The sequence below is a fragment of the Entelurus aequoreus genome, linkage group LG19 (genome assembly GCF_033978785.1).
Source record: "Entelurus aequoreus isolate RoL-2023_Sb linkage group LG19, RoL_Eaeq_v1.1, whole genome shotgun sequence".
Lineage (NCBI taxonomy): Eukaryota > Metazoa > Chordata > Actinopteri > Syngnathiformes > Syngnathidae > Entelurus > Entelurus aequoreus.
The window spans coordinates 24,798,919-24,817,465 of record NC_084749.1 but is presented as its reverse complement, the minus strand read 5'-3'; the positions used below and the strand labels follow the sequence as shown (position 1 = coordinate 24,817,465).

General features: G+C 47.8%; 1 protein-coding gene across 1 annotated transcript in view; it reads left to right on the top strand.

Annotated features, from left to right (window-relative positions):
- Positions 1–18,547, top strand: part of mylk4b (myosin light chain kinase family, member 4b) — an 87,960-nt gene that overhangs the window by 43,220 nt on the left and 26,193 nt on the right. The window contains exons 4-6 of the mRNA XM_062028148.1: positions 12,297–12,346; positions 12,423–12,607; positions 12,694–12,926. Of these exons, the coding sequence (XP_061884132.1) occupies positions 12,297–12,346; positions 12,423–12,607; positions 12,694–12,926 (468 nt within the window). The remainder of the gene's footprint in view (positions 1–12,296; positions 12,347–12,422; positions 12,608–12,693; positions 12,927–18,547) is intronic.

The following is an 18,547-nucleotide window of genomic DNA, read 5'->3' as shown; positions in this document are numbered from 1 at the left end:
CTATGTTTTATTATTTATATGCACAATATATATAATAATACACAATAGTAAATATTAGAGATGTCCGATAATATCGGCCGATAAATGCTTTAAAATGTAATATGATAATAATGATCGGTATCGGTTTCAACCCCCCGATTTTCCCGGGAGACTCCCGAATTTCTCCCGATTTCCACCCGGACAACATTATTGGGGGTGTGTCTTAAAGGCACTGCCTTTAGAGTCCTCTACAAACTGTTGTCACATCCGCTTTTCCGACATACAAACAGCGTGCCGGCTTTTACACACGCATGGGTGAATGCAATGCATACTTGATCAACAGCCATACAGGTCACACTGAGGGTGTTCGTATAAACAACTTTAACACTGTTACAAATATGGGCCACACTGTGAACCCACACCAAACAAGAATGACAAACACATTTCGGGAGAACATCCGCACCGTAACACAACATAAACACAACAGAACAAATACCCAGACCCCCTTGCAGCACTAACTCTTCCGGGACGCTACAATATACACCCCCCGCTACCACCAAACCCCGCCACCCCCATTCCCGGCCACCACAACCCCCCCCCCCCCACCCCCACCCCCCATCTCCCGAATTCGGAGGTCTCAAGGTTGGCAAGTATGCTCTAGTATACTCTGGACTGCAGCTGTGTGCCTTCATTATTTTTATAGCTGTTGTTTTGGGGCATGTTTAAAAATAAATAAAAATAATGCACTTTGTGAAAGTCAAAGTATAGTATTTCCCATAGTTGTAGTGGGTATTAGGATTATCTCAGGGAGAGCATGTCCCAAATTCCAAGCTACTGTTTTGAGGCATCTTAAAAAAAATAATGCACTTTGTGAACGTCACAGTATAGTATTTCCCATAGTTGTAGTGGGTATTAGGATTATCTCAGGGAGAGCATGTCCCAAATTCCAAGCTGCTGTTTTGAGGCATGTTAAAAAAAATAATGCACTTTGTGACTTCAATAATAAATATGGCAGTGCCATGTTGGCACTTTTTTTCCATAACTGGAGTTGAAAATGTTCTCTTATTTTGGAAAACCTTGTTTTTGATTGATTGATTGAAACTTGTATTAGTAGATTGCACAGTAAAGTACATATTCCGAACAATTGACCACAAATGACAGTTTAAGTCGGGGTCCACGTTAATCAATTCATGGTAAAGTTACATTGTTTAATGCATCCAGCGGGGCATCACAACAAAATTAGGCATAATAATGTGTTAATTCCACGACTGTATATATCGGTATCGGTTGATATCGGAATCGTTAATTAAGAGTTGGACAATATCGGAATATCGGATATCGGCAAAAAAGCCATTATCGGACATCCCTACTAAATATACACTAAACAAGAGAATGGAGTGTGACTAATACAAAAGGGACTAGAGACTATGTGTATGAATGATTAGCTGTTGAGTATTACCTATTTGTTGGATGAGGAAGCAAACAAGTCCAAAGGGGCTAAGCAGAAGAAGGTCCTTGAGACAAGCGGGAGGTCCGTGGGGCTGAGAGAGGCGTCAAGGGGTTCGTGTCCAAGCGGAGGTCGAGGATGAAGGGAGGCAGTCCAGAATCCAGAGGGGAACAACAGGGGAACTCGGGAAAGTACTGCGGGAGGACAACACAGACTTCAGACACGGAAACAAGGATGTCACAGGGGGAGAGCGAGTACGCAGGATAGAAGCCAGACAAGGGGTGCTTACTAGGGTAACAAATGGTTAAGATCCGTCGAGGATCCTTGGGTCCACTGGTCTATATACAGCTCGCCCTCATCAGTCCCAGGTGTGTTGATTGCTGATCGCCCACAGCCTTGCCGGCATGTGGGCGTGATGCGGCCAGCCCGAGCAGGGGCGTGTCTCGACGCGCTGCCAACGGAGGTGCTGGCAGACCCAGCTGCCGGAGAAAAGCGGGTTCGAGCCCGCGCCGGGACAGTACTCCCCTCCTTATGGACAGATTCCAGATGTCCTAGGACTGAAAGCAGAACAACGAGATCAAGAGACAAGGGAGGGTGGAGGGGGGAACTGGTGGTGGGTCGCCGGCCCAGGGTCCCCGAAACCATCGGGGACAAGTCTGGTGGTGGCGGCCAATAGACCGCCGCTGCAGTTGGCGAGTCGAACGGCCAAGGAACGGCCACCTACTAGGCCGTCGGGAAGGCGGACGCGAGTGGCGCCATAACCACAGCAGCCCACGAGTACCACGAACATGTCCTGCGTGTCGCTGCTGTTGACGCAGAAAGCGTCTATGCCCTGGCCACAGAGGGCGCCACAGAGGGCACCGCGCGCAGGCGCCAGATGGCCGCCTGGGCGGCCAGCCAGATGAAGGTTGCGGGGGCGACGATGCTGGAGACGTGGAGGACGATGTCGTCGGACCCGGAGACATGGAGGACGATGTTGTCGGAGCCGGAGACGTGGAGGACGCAGGCTGAGGAGCTGGTTGAGGTGCAGAAGCATGTGCTGGCTGAGGTGCTGAAGCTGGCGCTGCTAGCCATGGTGCTGACACAGGGGCCAGCTGTGGAGCAGGTGCTGACGCGGAGGCCAGCCGTGGTGCAGGGGTGGGTGCGAGCCTCGGAGCGGGTGATAGCTCGGGTGCTAACTCGGGTGCCATCCTCGGAGCGGGTGCTAGCTCGGGGGCCAGCCTGGAAGCTGGTGCTGACTCGGGGACCAGTCTGGGAGCTGGTGCTGACTCGGGGGGCCAGCCTGGGAGCTGGTGCTGACTCAGGGGCCAGCCTGGGAGCTGGTGCTGACTCGGGGGCCAGCCTGGGAGCTGGTGCTGACTCGGGGGCCAGCCTGGGTGCTGGTGCTGACTCGGGGTCCAGCCTGGGTGCTGGTGCTGACTCGGGGTCCAGCCTGGATGCTGGTGCTGGTACGGGGACCAGCCTGGGTGCTGGTGCTCGTACGGGGACCATCCTGGGTGCTGGTGCTGGTAGTGTGGTTGGTGCAGTGACGTGCGGTGATGTTCATGGCTGGTGAGGCTCTGACTTCATCACAGTCAGATTTACAAACATATGAACCCTAAAGAGTATCTTAGTCACCATTTGATTGGCAGCAGTTAACGGGTTGTGTTTAAAAGCTCATACCAGCATTCTTCCCTGCTTGGCACTCAGCATCAATGGTCTGAATTGGGGGTTAAATCACCAAAAAGTATTCCCGGGCGCGGCGCCGCTGCTGCCCACTGCTCCCCTCACCTCCCAGGGGGTGAACAAGGGGATGGGTCAAATGCAGAGGACAAATTTCATTACACCTAGTGTGACAATCATTGGTACTTTAACTTTACACATACAAAGTGTAGCACACAAAAAAGCACATTTAATTAAAAAAAATGTTATTATGGTCTTACCTTTACTTATAAATGAAGTCCATGCACCGCTGTGGTGGTGGATAATGCACCCCACCATAGAATGCACCTCTGACGGGAGTGTTATATCAACTAAAGCCCACACTTAAACTTTCCACCTGCAAGATTGAATCTATTTAAAAAAAATTGTATTTAATAAGAAGCCAAAAAGTGCAAAAACAATCATGTTCGTGTTGGAGGAGTTGTGAATGACTGCTGGGCCACAACATTAGGTACACCTGCAGACTGCAGCACGAATTTCATATTTCAGTCATTCATGGAAAGTGTGGACTTTAGTTGATATAACACTCCCGTCAGGGGGTGCATTCTACTGCGGGGTGCATTATCCGGCACAAGGAGGCGGGATTACTGCGAGCCTCAGCCAGTGCGTCTTCGCAGCCGTTTTATGATTGCTCAGCACAAGAAATACGTTACACACATACAGTTGTTGACAAAATACACTGTACATTATATACCTCAGCTAACTAAACTATGTAAATGTATAATATAATTCATATAGCAATACGGTCTCACTTCACAGCAGGCCAGCAGTTAGCCGAGTCATTGCGCAATCCATGGTGAGGCTCAACTCAGTGACGTGCCTCAACTGGCTGTTGTGTGATCAGCAGCCAGCTGTGCATGTCTCTTCTCAGTATTTAAACGGCAAATGTGAAAATTCATCGGTTTTGAATAAAAATAATCTAAAACTGGTGAAGTTAAATGGAAAATAACTTTATAGTATAATCACTGGATACATATAACAATTTCATTAATTTTTTTCTTTCCATGATGGCACGTGAGGCCCCGCCTCACCTGCTTCCCCTGACTGCACGTCACTGGGTTGGTAGGTGCGGCCAGGCAAACCGAAAGACAGGTGGTAACGGGCTTGCTGGTGGTTGCGGTTTGGCCTGCCGGAGGACAGGTGGTGAAGGTCTAGCAGGGGGTAGCTTGACTGGGCGCAGCTGTGCTACCACCTCAGCACAGCCACCATTACTACCACCCCCCCCTCCGAAAGCGGATGCCAGACACTTCCTGTCGAACGAGGAACAACACTGAGGGTGGGAGGAGGGTGTTCAGGCGGCGGGTAAATTCCTCTTCCCCAATATCATCGCTACACATTCCCCTCCAAGATAGGCGATCAGGACTAGAAACATTTTCCCGGGTGGAGTGAAAAAAAGAAAAAGACATTTTGAGTGGCAAACAAAAAAAAAAAGTCCCTGGGGGCGGGGCTAAAGACACTGGGAGTGGGGCTAAGGAAAAACTGTGCCGTCAGGTCCTTATAAATAATTTGGCCGGAACTTACTGTTATGTATACAGGGGGAGTAGTGACGGCACAGTTCCACAAGGGGTTGATGTTGCTCTATGTTTTATTATATTTCCATCCATCCATCCATCCATCTTCTTCCGCTTATCCGAGGTCGGGTCGCGGGGGAAGCAGCCTAAGCAGGGAAACCCAGACTTCCCTCTCCCCAGCCACTTCTTTCAGCTCTTCCCGGGGGATCCCGAGGCGTTCCCAGGCCAGCCGGGAGACATAGTCTTCCCAACGTGTCCTGGGTCTTCCCCGTGGCCTCCTACCGGTCGTACGTGCCCTAAACACCTCCCTAGGGAGGCGTTCGGGTGGCATCCTGACCAGATGCCCGAACCACCTCATCTGGTTCCTCTCGATGTGGAGGAGCAGCGGCTTTACTTTGAGCTCCCCCCGGATGGCAGAGCTTCTCACCCTATCTCTAAGGGAGAGCCCCGCCACCCGGCGGAGGAAACTCATTTCGGCCGCTTGTACCCGTGATCTTGTCCTGTCGGTCATAACCCAAAGGTCATGACCATAGGTGAGGATGGGAACGTAGATCGACCGGTAAATTGAGAGCTTTGCCTTCCGGCTCAGCTCCTTCTTCACCACAACGGATCGATACAGCGTCCGCATTACTGAAGACGCCGCACCGATTCGCCTGTTGATCTCACGATCCACTCTTCCCTCACTCGTGAACAAGACTCTGAGGTACTTGAACTCCTCCACTTGGGGCAGGGTCTCCTCCGCAACCCGGAGATGGCACTCCACCCTTTTCCTGGCGAGAACCATGGACTCGGACTTGGAGGTGCTGATTCTCATCCCAGTCGCTTCACACTCAGCTGCGAACCGATCCAGTGAGAGCTGAAGATCCTGGCCAGATGAAGCCATCAGGACCACATCATCTGCAAAAAGTAGAGACCTAATCCTGCAGCCACCAAACCAGATCCCCTCAACGCCTTGACTGCGCCTAGAAATTCTGTCCATAAAAGTTATGAACAGAATCGGTGACAAAGGGCAGCCTTGGCGGAGTCCAACCCTCACTGGAAACGTGTCCGACTTACTGCCAGCAATGCGGACCAAACTCTGGCACTGATCATACAGGGAGCGGACCGCCACAATCAGACAGTCCGATGCCTCATACTCTCTGAGCACTCCCCACAGGACTTCCCGAGGGACACGGTCGAATGCCTTCTCCAAGTCCACAAAACACATGTAGACTAGTTGGGCAAACTCCCATGCACCCTCAAGGACCCTGCCGAGAGTATAGAGCTGGTCCACAGTTCCACGACCAGGACGAAAACCACACTGTTCCTCCTGAATCCGAGGTTCGACTATCCGGCGTAGCCTCCTCTCCAGCACACCTGAATAGACCTTACCGGGAAGGCTGAGGAGTGTGATCCCACGATAGTTAGAACACACCCTCCGGTTCCCCTTCTTAAAGAGAGGAACCACCACCACGGTCTGCCAATCCAGAGGTACCGCCCCCGATGTCCACGCAATGCTGCAGAGTCTTGTCAACCAAGAGAGCCCCACAGCATCCAGAGCCTTAAGGAACTCCGGGCGGATCTCATCCACCCCCGGGGCCTTGCCACCGAGGAGCTTTTTAACTACCTCAGCAACCTCAGCCCCAGAAATAGGAGAGCCCACCACAGATTCCCCAGGCACTGCTTCCTCATAGGAAGACGTGTTGGTGGGATTGAGGAGGTCTTCAAAGTATTCCCTCCACCGATCCACAACATCCGCAGTCGAGGTCAGCAGAACACCATCCTCACCATACACAGTGTTGATAGTGCACTGCTTCCCCTTCCTGAGGTGGCGGATGGTGCTCCAGAATCGCTTCGAAGCCGTCCGGAAGTCGTTTTCCATGGCTTCCCCGAACTCCTCCCATGTCCGAGTTTTTGCCTCCGCCACCACCAAAGCTGCACACCGCTTGGCCTGTCGGTACCTGTCCGCTGCCTCAGGAGTCCTATGAGCCAAAAGAACCCGATAGGACTCCTTCTTCAGCTTGACGGCATCCCTCACCGCCGGTGTCCACCAACGGGTTCTAGGATTACCGCCACGACAGGCACCAACTACCTTGCGGCCACAGCTCCAATCAGCCGCCTCGACAATAGAGGCGCGGAACATGGTCCATTCGGACTCAATGTCCAGCACCTCCCTCGTGACATGTTCAAAGTTCTTCCGGAGGTGGGCATTGAAACTCTCTCTGACAGGAGACTCTGCCAGACGTTCCCAGCAAACCCTCACAATGCGTTTGGGCCTGCCAGGTCTGTCAGGTATCCTACCCCACCATCGCAGCCAACTCACCACCAGGTGGTGATCGGTAGAAAGCTCCGCCCCTCTCTTCACCCGAGTGTCCAAAACATGAGGCCGCAAATCCGATGACACAACTACAAAGTCGATCATGGAACTGCGGCCTAGGGTGTCCTGGTGCCAAGTGCACATACGGACACCCTTATGCTTGAACATTGTGTTCGTTATGGACAATCTGTGACGGGCACAAAAGTCCAATAACAAAACACCGCTCGGGTTCAGATCCGGGCAGCCATTCTTCCCAATTACGCCTCTCCAGGTTTCACTGTCGCTGCCAACATGAGCGTTGAACTCCCCCAGTAGAACGAGGGAATCACCCGGGGGAGCACTCTCAAGTACTCCCTCGAGTGAATCCAAAAAGGGTGGGTACTCTGAGCTGCGGCTTGGCGCGTAAGCGCAAACCACAGTCAGGACCCGTTCCCCCACCCGGAGGCGGAGGGAAGCTACCCTCTCGCCCATCGGATTGAACTCCAACATGCAGGCTCTGAGCCGGGGGGAAACAAGAATTGCCACCCCAGCCCGTCGCCTTTCACTGCCGGCAACGCCAGAGTGGAAGAGAGTCCAGCCCCTCTCGAGAGAACTGGTTCCAGAGCCCTTGCTGTGCGTCGAAGTGAGTCCGACAATGTCTAGCCGGAACTTCTCCACCTCGCGCACTAGCTCAGGCTCCTTCTCCCCCAGCGAGGTGACGTTCCACGTCCCAAGAGCTAGCTTCTGTAGCCGAGGATCGGACCGCCAAGTGCCCAGCCTTCGGCTTCCGCCCAGCTCACATCGCACCCGACCTCTATGACCCCTGCTATGGGTGGTGAGCCCATTGGAGGGGGGACCCACGTTGCCTCTTCGGGCTGTGCCGGGCCTGTCCCCATGGGGACGGCCCAGCCACTAGGCGCTCGCCATCGTGCCCCTGTGCACGATTATATATATGCACAATATATATAATAATACACAATACTATATATATATATATATATATATATATATATATATATATATATAAATATATACACTAAACAAAATAATGGAGTGTGACTAATCCAAAAGGGGTGTATGGTGGGAGATTAGCTGTTGTGTATTACCTATTTGTTGGATGAGGAAGCAAACAAATCCAAAGGGGCTAAGCAGAAGAAGGTCCTTGAGACAAGCGGGAGGTCCATGGGACTGAGAGAGGCGTCAAGGGGTCCGTGTCCAAGCGGAGGTCGAGGATGAAGGGAGGCAGTCCAGAATCCAGAGGGTAACAACAGGGGATCACAGGAGAACTCGGGAAAGCACTGTGGGAGGACAACACGGACATCAGACACGGAAACAAGGAAGTCACAGGGGGAGAGCAGGATAGAAGCCAGACAAGGGGTGCCATACTTGCCAACCCTCCCGATTTTTCCGGGAGACTCCCGGATTTCAGTACCCCTCCAGAAAATCTCCCGGGGCAACCATTCTCCCGAATTTCTCCCGATTTTCACCCGAACATCAATATTAAGGGGGTGCCGTGATGGCACTGCCTTTAGCGTCCGCTTTTTCAACATACAAACAGCGTGCCGGCCCAGTCACATGTTGTATGCGGCTTCTGCATACACACGAAAGTGATTGCAAGACACACTTGATCAACAGCCATAAAGGTCACACTGAGGGTGACCGTATAAACAACTTTAACATTGTTACAAATATGCGCCACACTGTGAACCCACACCAAACAAGAATGACAAACACATTTCGGGAGAACATCCGCACCGTAACACAACATAAACACAACAGAACAAATACCCAGAACCCCTTGCATCCTTAACTCTTCCGGGCTACAATATACACCCCCCGCTACCACCAAACCCTGCCCACCCCCAACCCCGTCCCCCTCCCCCAACCCTGCCCACTTATATATATATATATATATATATATATATATATATATAAAGTATGTATAATGTACATATATGGATGTACATATATACATATATATATATATATATATATATATATATATATATATATATATATATATATATATATATATATATATATATATATATATATACATATATATATTTTTTTTAATATATATATATATATATATATATATATATATATATATATATATATATACAGTATATATGTATATATATATGTATATGTATATACGTACATCTATATATATATATATATACATTATATATGTTATGATCCGCTGCCCGGATCATAGTTTTACGTTCAAGTCACTTGTGTTTTCAGCACCTTGTTTGGTTTCTGTTGCCATGACGGCAGATTGTGATCACCTGCCTCTGGTTAGCGTTTGGGACGCGCACCTGTTGCTCAAGCGCTAATCAGAGGGCTATTTAGTCTTCGCCCGGGCAGCACTCTGCCTGGCTTCCTAATTTGCTTACATGCAACACGTATCGACCTTTTTGATTCTTGCTAGCTTTCAGGCTATGTTATTTTGCTTGCTAGCTCCCACGCTAGTCGTTTTTGTTTTTTCCTGTCTGAGTTAGTTCCAGAATAAATCATTTTTCTACCTGCAAGCTGTGTCCGAGCCGTCTGCATCCTTGGGAGAACACCTCGCACCTCGACGCGACCAGGTCGTTACAGTAGGAAGCCAGCAAGAAGAAGTTCTCCCGCAACGAGCACGTCGGAGGAGATGGACGAAGGTGCGTGGATGGTGTTGCGAGCGATGGAGGCGGAGACTCTCCGCTATTCCCCTTCGGAGCGCCAGGACCTGATATGGGGTCCTAACGGAAGGTTGGTACCAATCCACTCCGTTTGGCCCGAGGACATCGCCACACCTCCGCACCACCGGACGCGTCAGCGAAGACGGAAACCGCCAACGAGGTCTTCACTTCGCTGCAAAGACGCGCCACTCCCACAGACTCCTCCACCGGTACACAGTAAGCAACATTCAGCCCAAGATTCCCCTCCTCAAATGTTTGGCAACCCAATTGACCACTTTGCCAAACATTTCACCGATTGGGCTGTCAGTCAGCTAGAGACCCACACGGATGACGTCATCCCGCCCACTTTGGATGACGTCATAGACAAAGACTTTTTTAGACATCATGTCAATTCTTCCTGCCAGCCATTTTCTAGTGACTTTAATTCTGCAATAAAACATTATCAGGACATTTTTGTGAAATATAATTCTAGTCAGTCCCGGTCACCTGACTTTCTAGCTCCACCCCCAGTGACTATTGCTCCGCCCACTGCACATATTTTTTCCCCCTGTGCTCCCACCCAGTCTCAAGTGGGGAGTAAGAAAAGACATTTTGGACAATTTAGAGGAGAGGATTCAGCCCTCCCCCGGACCTCCCACCACCCACCCTTGAAGACGGTTCCAATCCGCAAGGAGCGCGTCTGGGATCCGCTTTTTGAGGGGGGGGCTAGTACTGGGAGCTGTGCGAGTGGGGTGGCACAACGGCGTGCTAAGCCGCAACCTCCTGCTCGGCCACCGCCACCTGTCCTTCGGCCTGCTAAGCCGCAACCGCCAGCTAGGCCACCTGCACCTAAGCTAGCGCCAAGGCTAAGGCTAGCACCAGCTCCACCACAGGTTCCAGTACCTGCACCTCGGCTGGTTCCCACACCAGTACCTGCACCACGACTGGTTCTCGCACCAGTACCTGCTCCACGGCTGGTCCCCGCACCAGTACCTGCTCCACGGCTGGTCCCCGCACCAGTACCTGCACCACGGCTGGTTCTCGCACCAGTACCTGCACCACGGCTGGTTCTCGCACCAGTACCTGCACCACAACTGGTTCTCGCACCAGTACCTGCACCACGACTGGTTCTCGCACCAGTACCTGCACCACGACTGGTTCTCGCACCAGCACCTGCACCACGACTGGTTCTTGCACCAGCACCTGCACCACGGCTGGTTCTCGCACCAGCACCTGCACCACGACTGGTTCTCGCACCAGCGACTTCGGCTGCCACGACAGCGACTCCGGCTGCCACGACAGCGACTCCGGCTGCCACGACAGCGACTCCGGCTGCCACGACAGCGACTCCGGCTGCCACGACAGCGACTCCGGCTGCCACGACAGCGACTCCGGCTGCCACGACAGCGACTCCGGCTGCCACGACAGCGACTCCGGCTGCCACGACAGCGACTCCTGCTGCCACGACAGCGACTCCTGCTGCCACGACAGCGACTCCTGCTGCCACGACAGCGACTCCTGCTGCCACGTCAGCGACTCCGGCTGCCACGACAGCGACTCCGGCTGCCACGACAGCGACTCCGGCTGCCACGACAGCGACTCCGGCTGCCACGACAGCGACTCCGGCTGCCACGACAGCGACTCCTGCTGCCACGACAGCGACTCCGGCTGCCACGACAGCGACTCCGGCTGCCACGACAGCGACTCCCACCGCTTCCACGGCGACATCTCAGCGACCTCGAGTGGTCCGGCGGTGCAAGCGGAAAGCAGGTCCCCGCTTGCAGCCCTCGAGGTCAGTGAAGGGACGCCAGTGGCGCAAACAGCAGCGACATTCAAGACTTTGTTGCAGGACTCAGAGGCTGCTGAAATTCTGGCGCCACTCACGCCCACCTTCTCGGCGGCCACGAATGTGGCCTTACCGTGGTCGCCCGCCTCGCCAGCGGTGGCGGCGTTCCATTCGCCGCCGCCACCTGACCCTTCCCCGGTGGATTCGGGGACACGTGGCCTGGCGATCCACCACCAAGTCACCCCCCCGCCCGCCCTTGACTCGTGAACTTTTTGCTTGTTTTTTTTTTTTTTTTTTTCGGGTTCCAGTTGTTTTTTTTTGTTTTCAAGGGACATCTGGAATCTGTCCTTTTAGGGGGGGGTACTGTTATGATCCGCTGCCCGGATCATAGTTTTACGTTCAAGTCACTTGTGTTTTCAGCACCTTGTTTGGTTTCTGTTGCCATGACGGCAGATTGTGATCACCTGCCTCTGGTTAGCGTTTGGGACGCGCACCTGTTGCTCAAGCGCTAATCAGAGGGCTATTTAGTCTTCGCCCGGGCAGCACTCTGCCTGGCTTCCTAATTTGCTTACATGCAACACGTATCGACCTTTTTGATTCTTGCTAGCTTTCAGGCTATGTTATTTTGCTTGCTAGCTCCCACGCTAGTCGTTTTTGTTTTTTCCTGTCTGAGTTAGTTCCAGAATAAATCATTTTTCTACCTGCAAGCTGTGTCCGAGCCGTCTGCATCCTTGGGAGAACACCTCGCACCTCGACGCGACCAGGTCGTTACAATATATATAAGTTGTTTTTTTTGCCTCATTTAATTAACCTCTATCTGATTAACATATCTGATAAACATATCTCATTAATTGCTTATGTAAAATGTTTAACTTGCAAAGACACTTTGTGGGCAGCATATTAAAAAAACATTCTGTGTTCTTCTTTACTTCAGACTCACTGTTGGGGCTGCCAAGGCAGGTTGACAAAATCAACAAAAAGAATGTAAGTAATTCACACTGAAAGCCGGGAAAAAGGGCAAATGGATTACATCCTAAGTCGTCCATTTTGAATTATGAAGGTATCAGCGACGCAGAGTGGAGAAGACACTGAAGACTCAGAGGAAGACTCAAAATTAGATAATAAATCAACAGACTTAGTCCCAGAAAAAAATGGTGACATGGTAGACGTGTCATCTCAAGCCCCAAGTAATTATAAAGACAATTCTACAAAGACTGAAAATATGTTTCTCTTCAAACAAGAGAGGTATTTGTACAATTTCAGTAACCATCTAATTGTTCACATATAATGAATATGTATTTACTGTTCTTCAAATTACGTGCCTTTGTGAGTAGCTCTGAAGATGTTGGTGATGTGGCATCCTGCAGCAAACGTCGTGTCACAGAAGAAAGCCTGGTAAAGGACGATCTTAAAAAAAGTCGTGTGGAAGACATTCAAAATAAAGAGGCTGATGAACTGGTGTTGGTAGGAGAAAAGCCACAACACATTGACTCTGATGCAGTAAAAACAGAGGTGGAACAAGAAAGAAACAATGAGGAATCTGATGTCGTCAAATTCTTCATCGGTGAGATCTTTCATAGATATCACAGAAACACTAAATATCAGGAAATGTGTTCATTTCTATGGGGTGGAGAATGCAAAAATTTAGTCACACTTTTCGAGCAGATATATTTCTCACATTTACCTCACTTTTCTCCCATTAAGCTTATTTTCATAAGTGTAAATTCAATGTTGATTCTAAATGTAGTACCCCACGGATCAATACTGGGACCAAAATTGTTTAACCTCTATATCAACAAGTATGCACGTACAACACTTAAAAACTCCAGCATATCAGTTTGAGGTATTAAATTATGGAATATATAAAGTAAATAAGTTAAACAATGTACTAATATAATCCAGTTCAAGAGGCTGTTCAAACTAAATGTTTTTACAAAGTACAAGGAAGAATAATTTTGATGAACATCTTTAAATGAAATGAAAATGAGATATTATTGATCTCATATGTGAACCATAACTGACTTAACTATTATAAAGAGATCTGTTGTATTCTTTGATCTAAATTGTGTTACAAAATGAGGACAGGAATTGAATATGTGCTACTAAATTGCAATTAAGTGGAAAAGGGGTAGGATTAAATAAACTTGGCTTCTTCCTACTCCTTTTCGAACATGTTGTAAAGAGAAATGTAGATGTGTAAACTATATGATTATCACTTATATTTGCATTCACGTTCGAAATAAATGTAAACCAACCATCAATGTCCGGCTGCGGGGAGTCTCTGGGTCCAATGTTGAATCAAAAAAATGGTTTTAAATCTACATCTAAATGTTAAAGATACACATAAATGTTAAACCTAAGTCTTAAATCTAAATATAAATGGGAAATCTAAATCTAGATGTAAAATCTAGATCTCAATGGTAAATCTAAACCTAAATGTTAAATATGAATATAAATTTAACATCTAAATCTAAATGTGAGCACTAAATATCTCGCTAAGTGTAAGAATGTATATTTATAGAAATGCCAATTTTCCACCAATCCAAAGTAGGGTTGTCCAGATACCAATATTTTGGTACCAGTATCGGTACCAAAATGAATTTTGATACTTTTTAATACTTTTCTGAATAATGGGGACCACAAAAAAATGGCATTATTGGCTTTGTTTTAACAAAAAAAATCACACTGTACATTAAACATTCCTTTCTTATTGCAACAATGTTGGTCTCAACTAAAATAGTAAACATACTAAACACCTTGTCTCTCAGCATTAAATACGCAAACAAAGGGTCCTAATTTGGCTGCTGATATACTGTATCCAGTAACATATTGTTTCATTTCTCATTCTATTATTTTGTCAAAATTATGAGGGACAACCGGTAGAAAATTCATTATTGATCTACTTGTTCATTTACTGTTAATATCAGGTTATTTTCTGTTTTTTAATATGTTCCATCTACGATACCACAAATTTGGGTATTGATCCAATGCCGAGTCATTACAGGATCATACATTGGTCATATTTAAAGTCTTCATGTAGTACAAGAGGTTAGTTCCAAAATATAAAGGAATTGTGCATTTTGTGATAAAAGCATGAAATTTGGTACACTTATAGGCAAAGGCATTCTCAAAAGATTTGGATGTGGAGCCATCATTTTCAACATGGCGCCCATGGCAACCATTTTTCAAAATGTCCGCCAGCAACAACTTTTTTCTCATGAATGATGGATTTAATATGATATTTCAGACTTATTTACCATTCATACTACTTGGTAAATGTCTTTTGGATAGTGGAACATTTTCATTGAAAATTCAAAATGGCCGCCAACTGGTTAGATATGGATGATCTCTGTTTAATTATACATTTATCTTGATGCAGAATTTGAATTGGGAAATTTGGAATTTCTAAGAATCTTCTTTCTATCTCAAAATACTCATGTTAAGCAAGGGAAACCTAGGGTCTATCACAGGGAAGACTAGTCACACTCGCCTTCACAGACACAAAGGGCTGTGCACTGTAAGTGGGATTTTTTGCACTTACACTGCCCAACACAACCCTTCCTGCAATTGCATGAGACAAGTTCATAACTTGACTGGCCTGCATCTGGTAGACATGTCCAGAAGGGTTCATAGTCCCCCTCAGGTGACTTTGACCAGCCCCATTCGCACGGTGAAGGTAGTTCTAGTGTTGACACCAGGACTGTACCCCACACGTGCCCTCCTTGGTATACAGCTCTCTTAACATGCTCTTCTAGGGCAGCCTTGGTAGGGGGGATTGTTTGCACATTGTGCCTCTTTGCAAATAACTTCCTCCTTGCCGTATTGATTTCTGTACATGTGCTGGTTCGGTCATAGACTAAGATAACAAACCTCTCAATTGTGGCCATTACCTCCTGTGGTATGTCATCTGGGGCTGAAGACACTTTCAACAGGGCATGTGTAAGTTCTGGAAGCACAGACCATACAGCCCATGCAGTCTTTTTCCCATGGCCAACAAAGCTTGACACAGTGTCACAACCCGTCAATGCATGGAACACTGGTAGTGCACATGCTTTCTCGGGCCCGAGCCCTGCTGCAATTTCATGGGCTGCCAAATATCGAAAATTCTTACCAGTACCGAAAGCCAACCAAAGCTTATCCTCTGGTTGTAGAGTCCGAGCCACTGCCACAGCCAGCACCACAACATCAGTAACAACTGTTTGAATCATAATTTTGTGGTGGCCGTTTCTTGCTGCATGGGCTACGTGCAATAACATGTGACTATCCGCTTCGTCATGCGTGCAAGGAGCAATCAATGTCCTATCTGGGAGAGGTGGCTTGCTAAGCACTTCCATGTCACTTGTGATGACAAGCTGTTTATCCTCCAGCACAAACCATCTGAGCAGAGCCTCCGAGAGAAAGGCAAACAACTCAGTCTGATTGCTGTCAACTCTAAGAAAGTTTTGCCAGTTCCTGGGAATGGCTGCATCACCTACCACACGTCTCTGAATTCCAGTGCCACGCTTTGCTCTCGTAGCAGCTTTCAGAGAGTCAGACAAGTAGCGGTCCCACACCAGATCAAGCCTGGACACAGTTTCAAACTTTCTGGTCAAATATGGAATGAAAATCACATGGGCATAGTCATTGAAGGTTTTTACTGAACTTGGTTTCAGCATCTGGATGATGGCTGCCCCATCTACAATGGTGCAGGTAACCTTTGGACTGTCAGAGTATGCACTGTGAACTTGTTCCAGGCATGGAAGCAGATCACTCTTCACTCCCAGTCGGAGACCTCCCCCATCAGAAAGCGCTGGTGGACATGGTTGATTCTCGTGTCGAAAGAACTCCTCTAGGTTTCCATCTCGGGTCTGGCAAGCAATGAATAACCTTGAAAAGAGCTCCATGTCCTGTTTGAGAGAGACCATTTTCTGTTTCGGTTTTGATACTCTCCTCACGGTTGAAGTACCAAACACCAGAAGCTTATTTCTTGGTAAGGTGTTGTCCACTGTCTTTGTTCTCTCAACAAGGCGTTCTTTGGTGAAATCTTCAAATTGGTGCTCTCCTATCTGCTTCACCTTTCTGACTACCTCAGCAGCTGAAGGTCCAGCAAGTTCCTTTGAGTGGAGAACAATCAAGTCCTTGCTTTCCTCTTCAAATGGATTTACAAAGTGTTCCATTGCACTGACCAAATATTGTACATCTTTGATCAATGAGACCTGGACACTTGTTGTTTGGTCATGGTGACGTGTGTTATCTGATTTCTTGGAATCAATCTCAAACTCCTGTATGGATCGTGCAACTTCTGGTCCTGATACCATCCATCGCAATAGTGCAGATGGGTTGTCAGTAAGGCCCACAGCACCACCATCTCCTTTAATGCACGCATTCATCTGCTCATGGGCCTGGTCAATGGCCATAGAGGAGAACACATTTTTGGTCTTTTGGACAGTGAATTTGCCTGCCTTGAATGCCTGAGCTACGCTAGGGTGTGTCCATCTTGAATATTTAATGACACATTTAGATTATCCAAAAGACATTTACCAAGTACTATGTATGGTAAATAAGTCTGAAACATCATATTATATCCATCATTCATAAGCGAACAGTTGTTACTGACAGCCATTTTGAAAGATGGCTGCCATGGGCGCCATTTTGAAAATTCATGGTGGCTCCATATCCAAATCTTTTGATAATGCCTTTGGCTATAAGTGTACCAAATTTCATGCTTTTATCACAAAATGCACGATCGTTCTGGTTACCAGCTGCACTAATGTGTCCAGGGACGCGTTTCCTAAGTTTATAAACATAATATACATTTTAAGAAAGGAAAAAAGATTTTGTGACGATAAAAAATATTGATGTAATTATTGATACGACTAGATACGCTCTTGTACGCTCATTACAGTGGATGTCAGGTGGAGATCCACTCATGGCATTTGTTTACATTCAGGAGCGCTGTTGTTAGCATTCCTCATCCTGCAGAGGTGATACTTGTAAGAAACGTACTTTATTTGTCACCATGGAGGCAAAGATTAGTGATTTCGGGCGTAGCGAAAACACTGCCGACTGCGGCTAGACGTTAGCCATGTTTTAAAGCACCTTTTCTGTTTTAACTTGACTTTTATCGTTAATTTTTAAGCCAAAATGCGTCCATCGTCCCTTTTCTGTCTACACACGGTGTCTGCTTGTAAGTAATCCGCGCGTGTGCATTGCCGAACATGCTCCTCTGCTCGTAAAACCAGCAATGTCACGACGTGACAACGCCGCGCCATCATGACCGTAAAAAAATATATATATACTGTATATAGTACTGTTTTTAATTCATTAGTACCGCGGTAATGTATTAGTACCGGTATACCGTACAACCCTAATTTGAGGCTTCTCAGCGACAAAGCTGTTAGCTCCAAATGTGTGAGTGTGCATACTGTGTTGCATAAAGACATAGTTGAAAACAAAACGATCTAACAGCTAATCGCTTTAAGTCTGTTCCCAAAAATATGTCTTAATTGTGAGCTAAATGGTAGAAACAAGATCATAGTGAGTGTGAATTGAAGTCATCATTTGGTCAGAGGTTCGGCTTTGGCATACAGTATGTTACATTTTCATCCACCCATCCATTTTCTACTGGTTGTCCCAATCGGGAGCTTATCTCAGCTGCATTCGGGCGGAAGGCAGGGCACACCCTGGACAAGTCACCACTTCACAAATGTAATATAATTCAATAATAGCGCCGGACATTCAGAATTGTTATCTGGCAGTTACAAGGGAGCGGATGAAGCAGTCATAGAGATCTGCAGCTAACTAAGATCCAGAGGAATATGGCTGACATCCAATCCTTGGTGGATCCCACTGAGACTTGATCAAACACAGTTGGTCAGCTTGTTGTTGGAATCAAATCCACCTACTGCAGTTTCATACCAAGATGAGAAAATTGAACTTGAAAACATTCACCCACATCCTGAAAAAAACAACCAGCAAATTGTAGGCCAAATAAATTGTTCTCATGGCTGACTGGAACCTGTTTGGGCTCATGAACCTTGTTGCTCAAAGTCAAGATATGCACATGTCTTGGCATACCTCTGTGGCCCTTGCCATGGTCAATTGCTAATGGCGATGGATCTCTGCGGAAGACAAGCAAAGCAACCCTTGCCAGAGAGTATTTCTCCCACTGAAATTATTGCAGCGCCAGCAGTAACTGTTATTGAT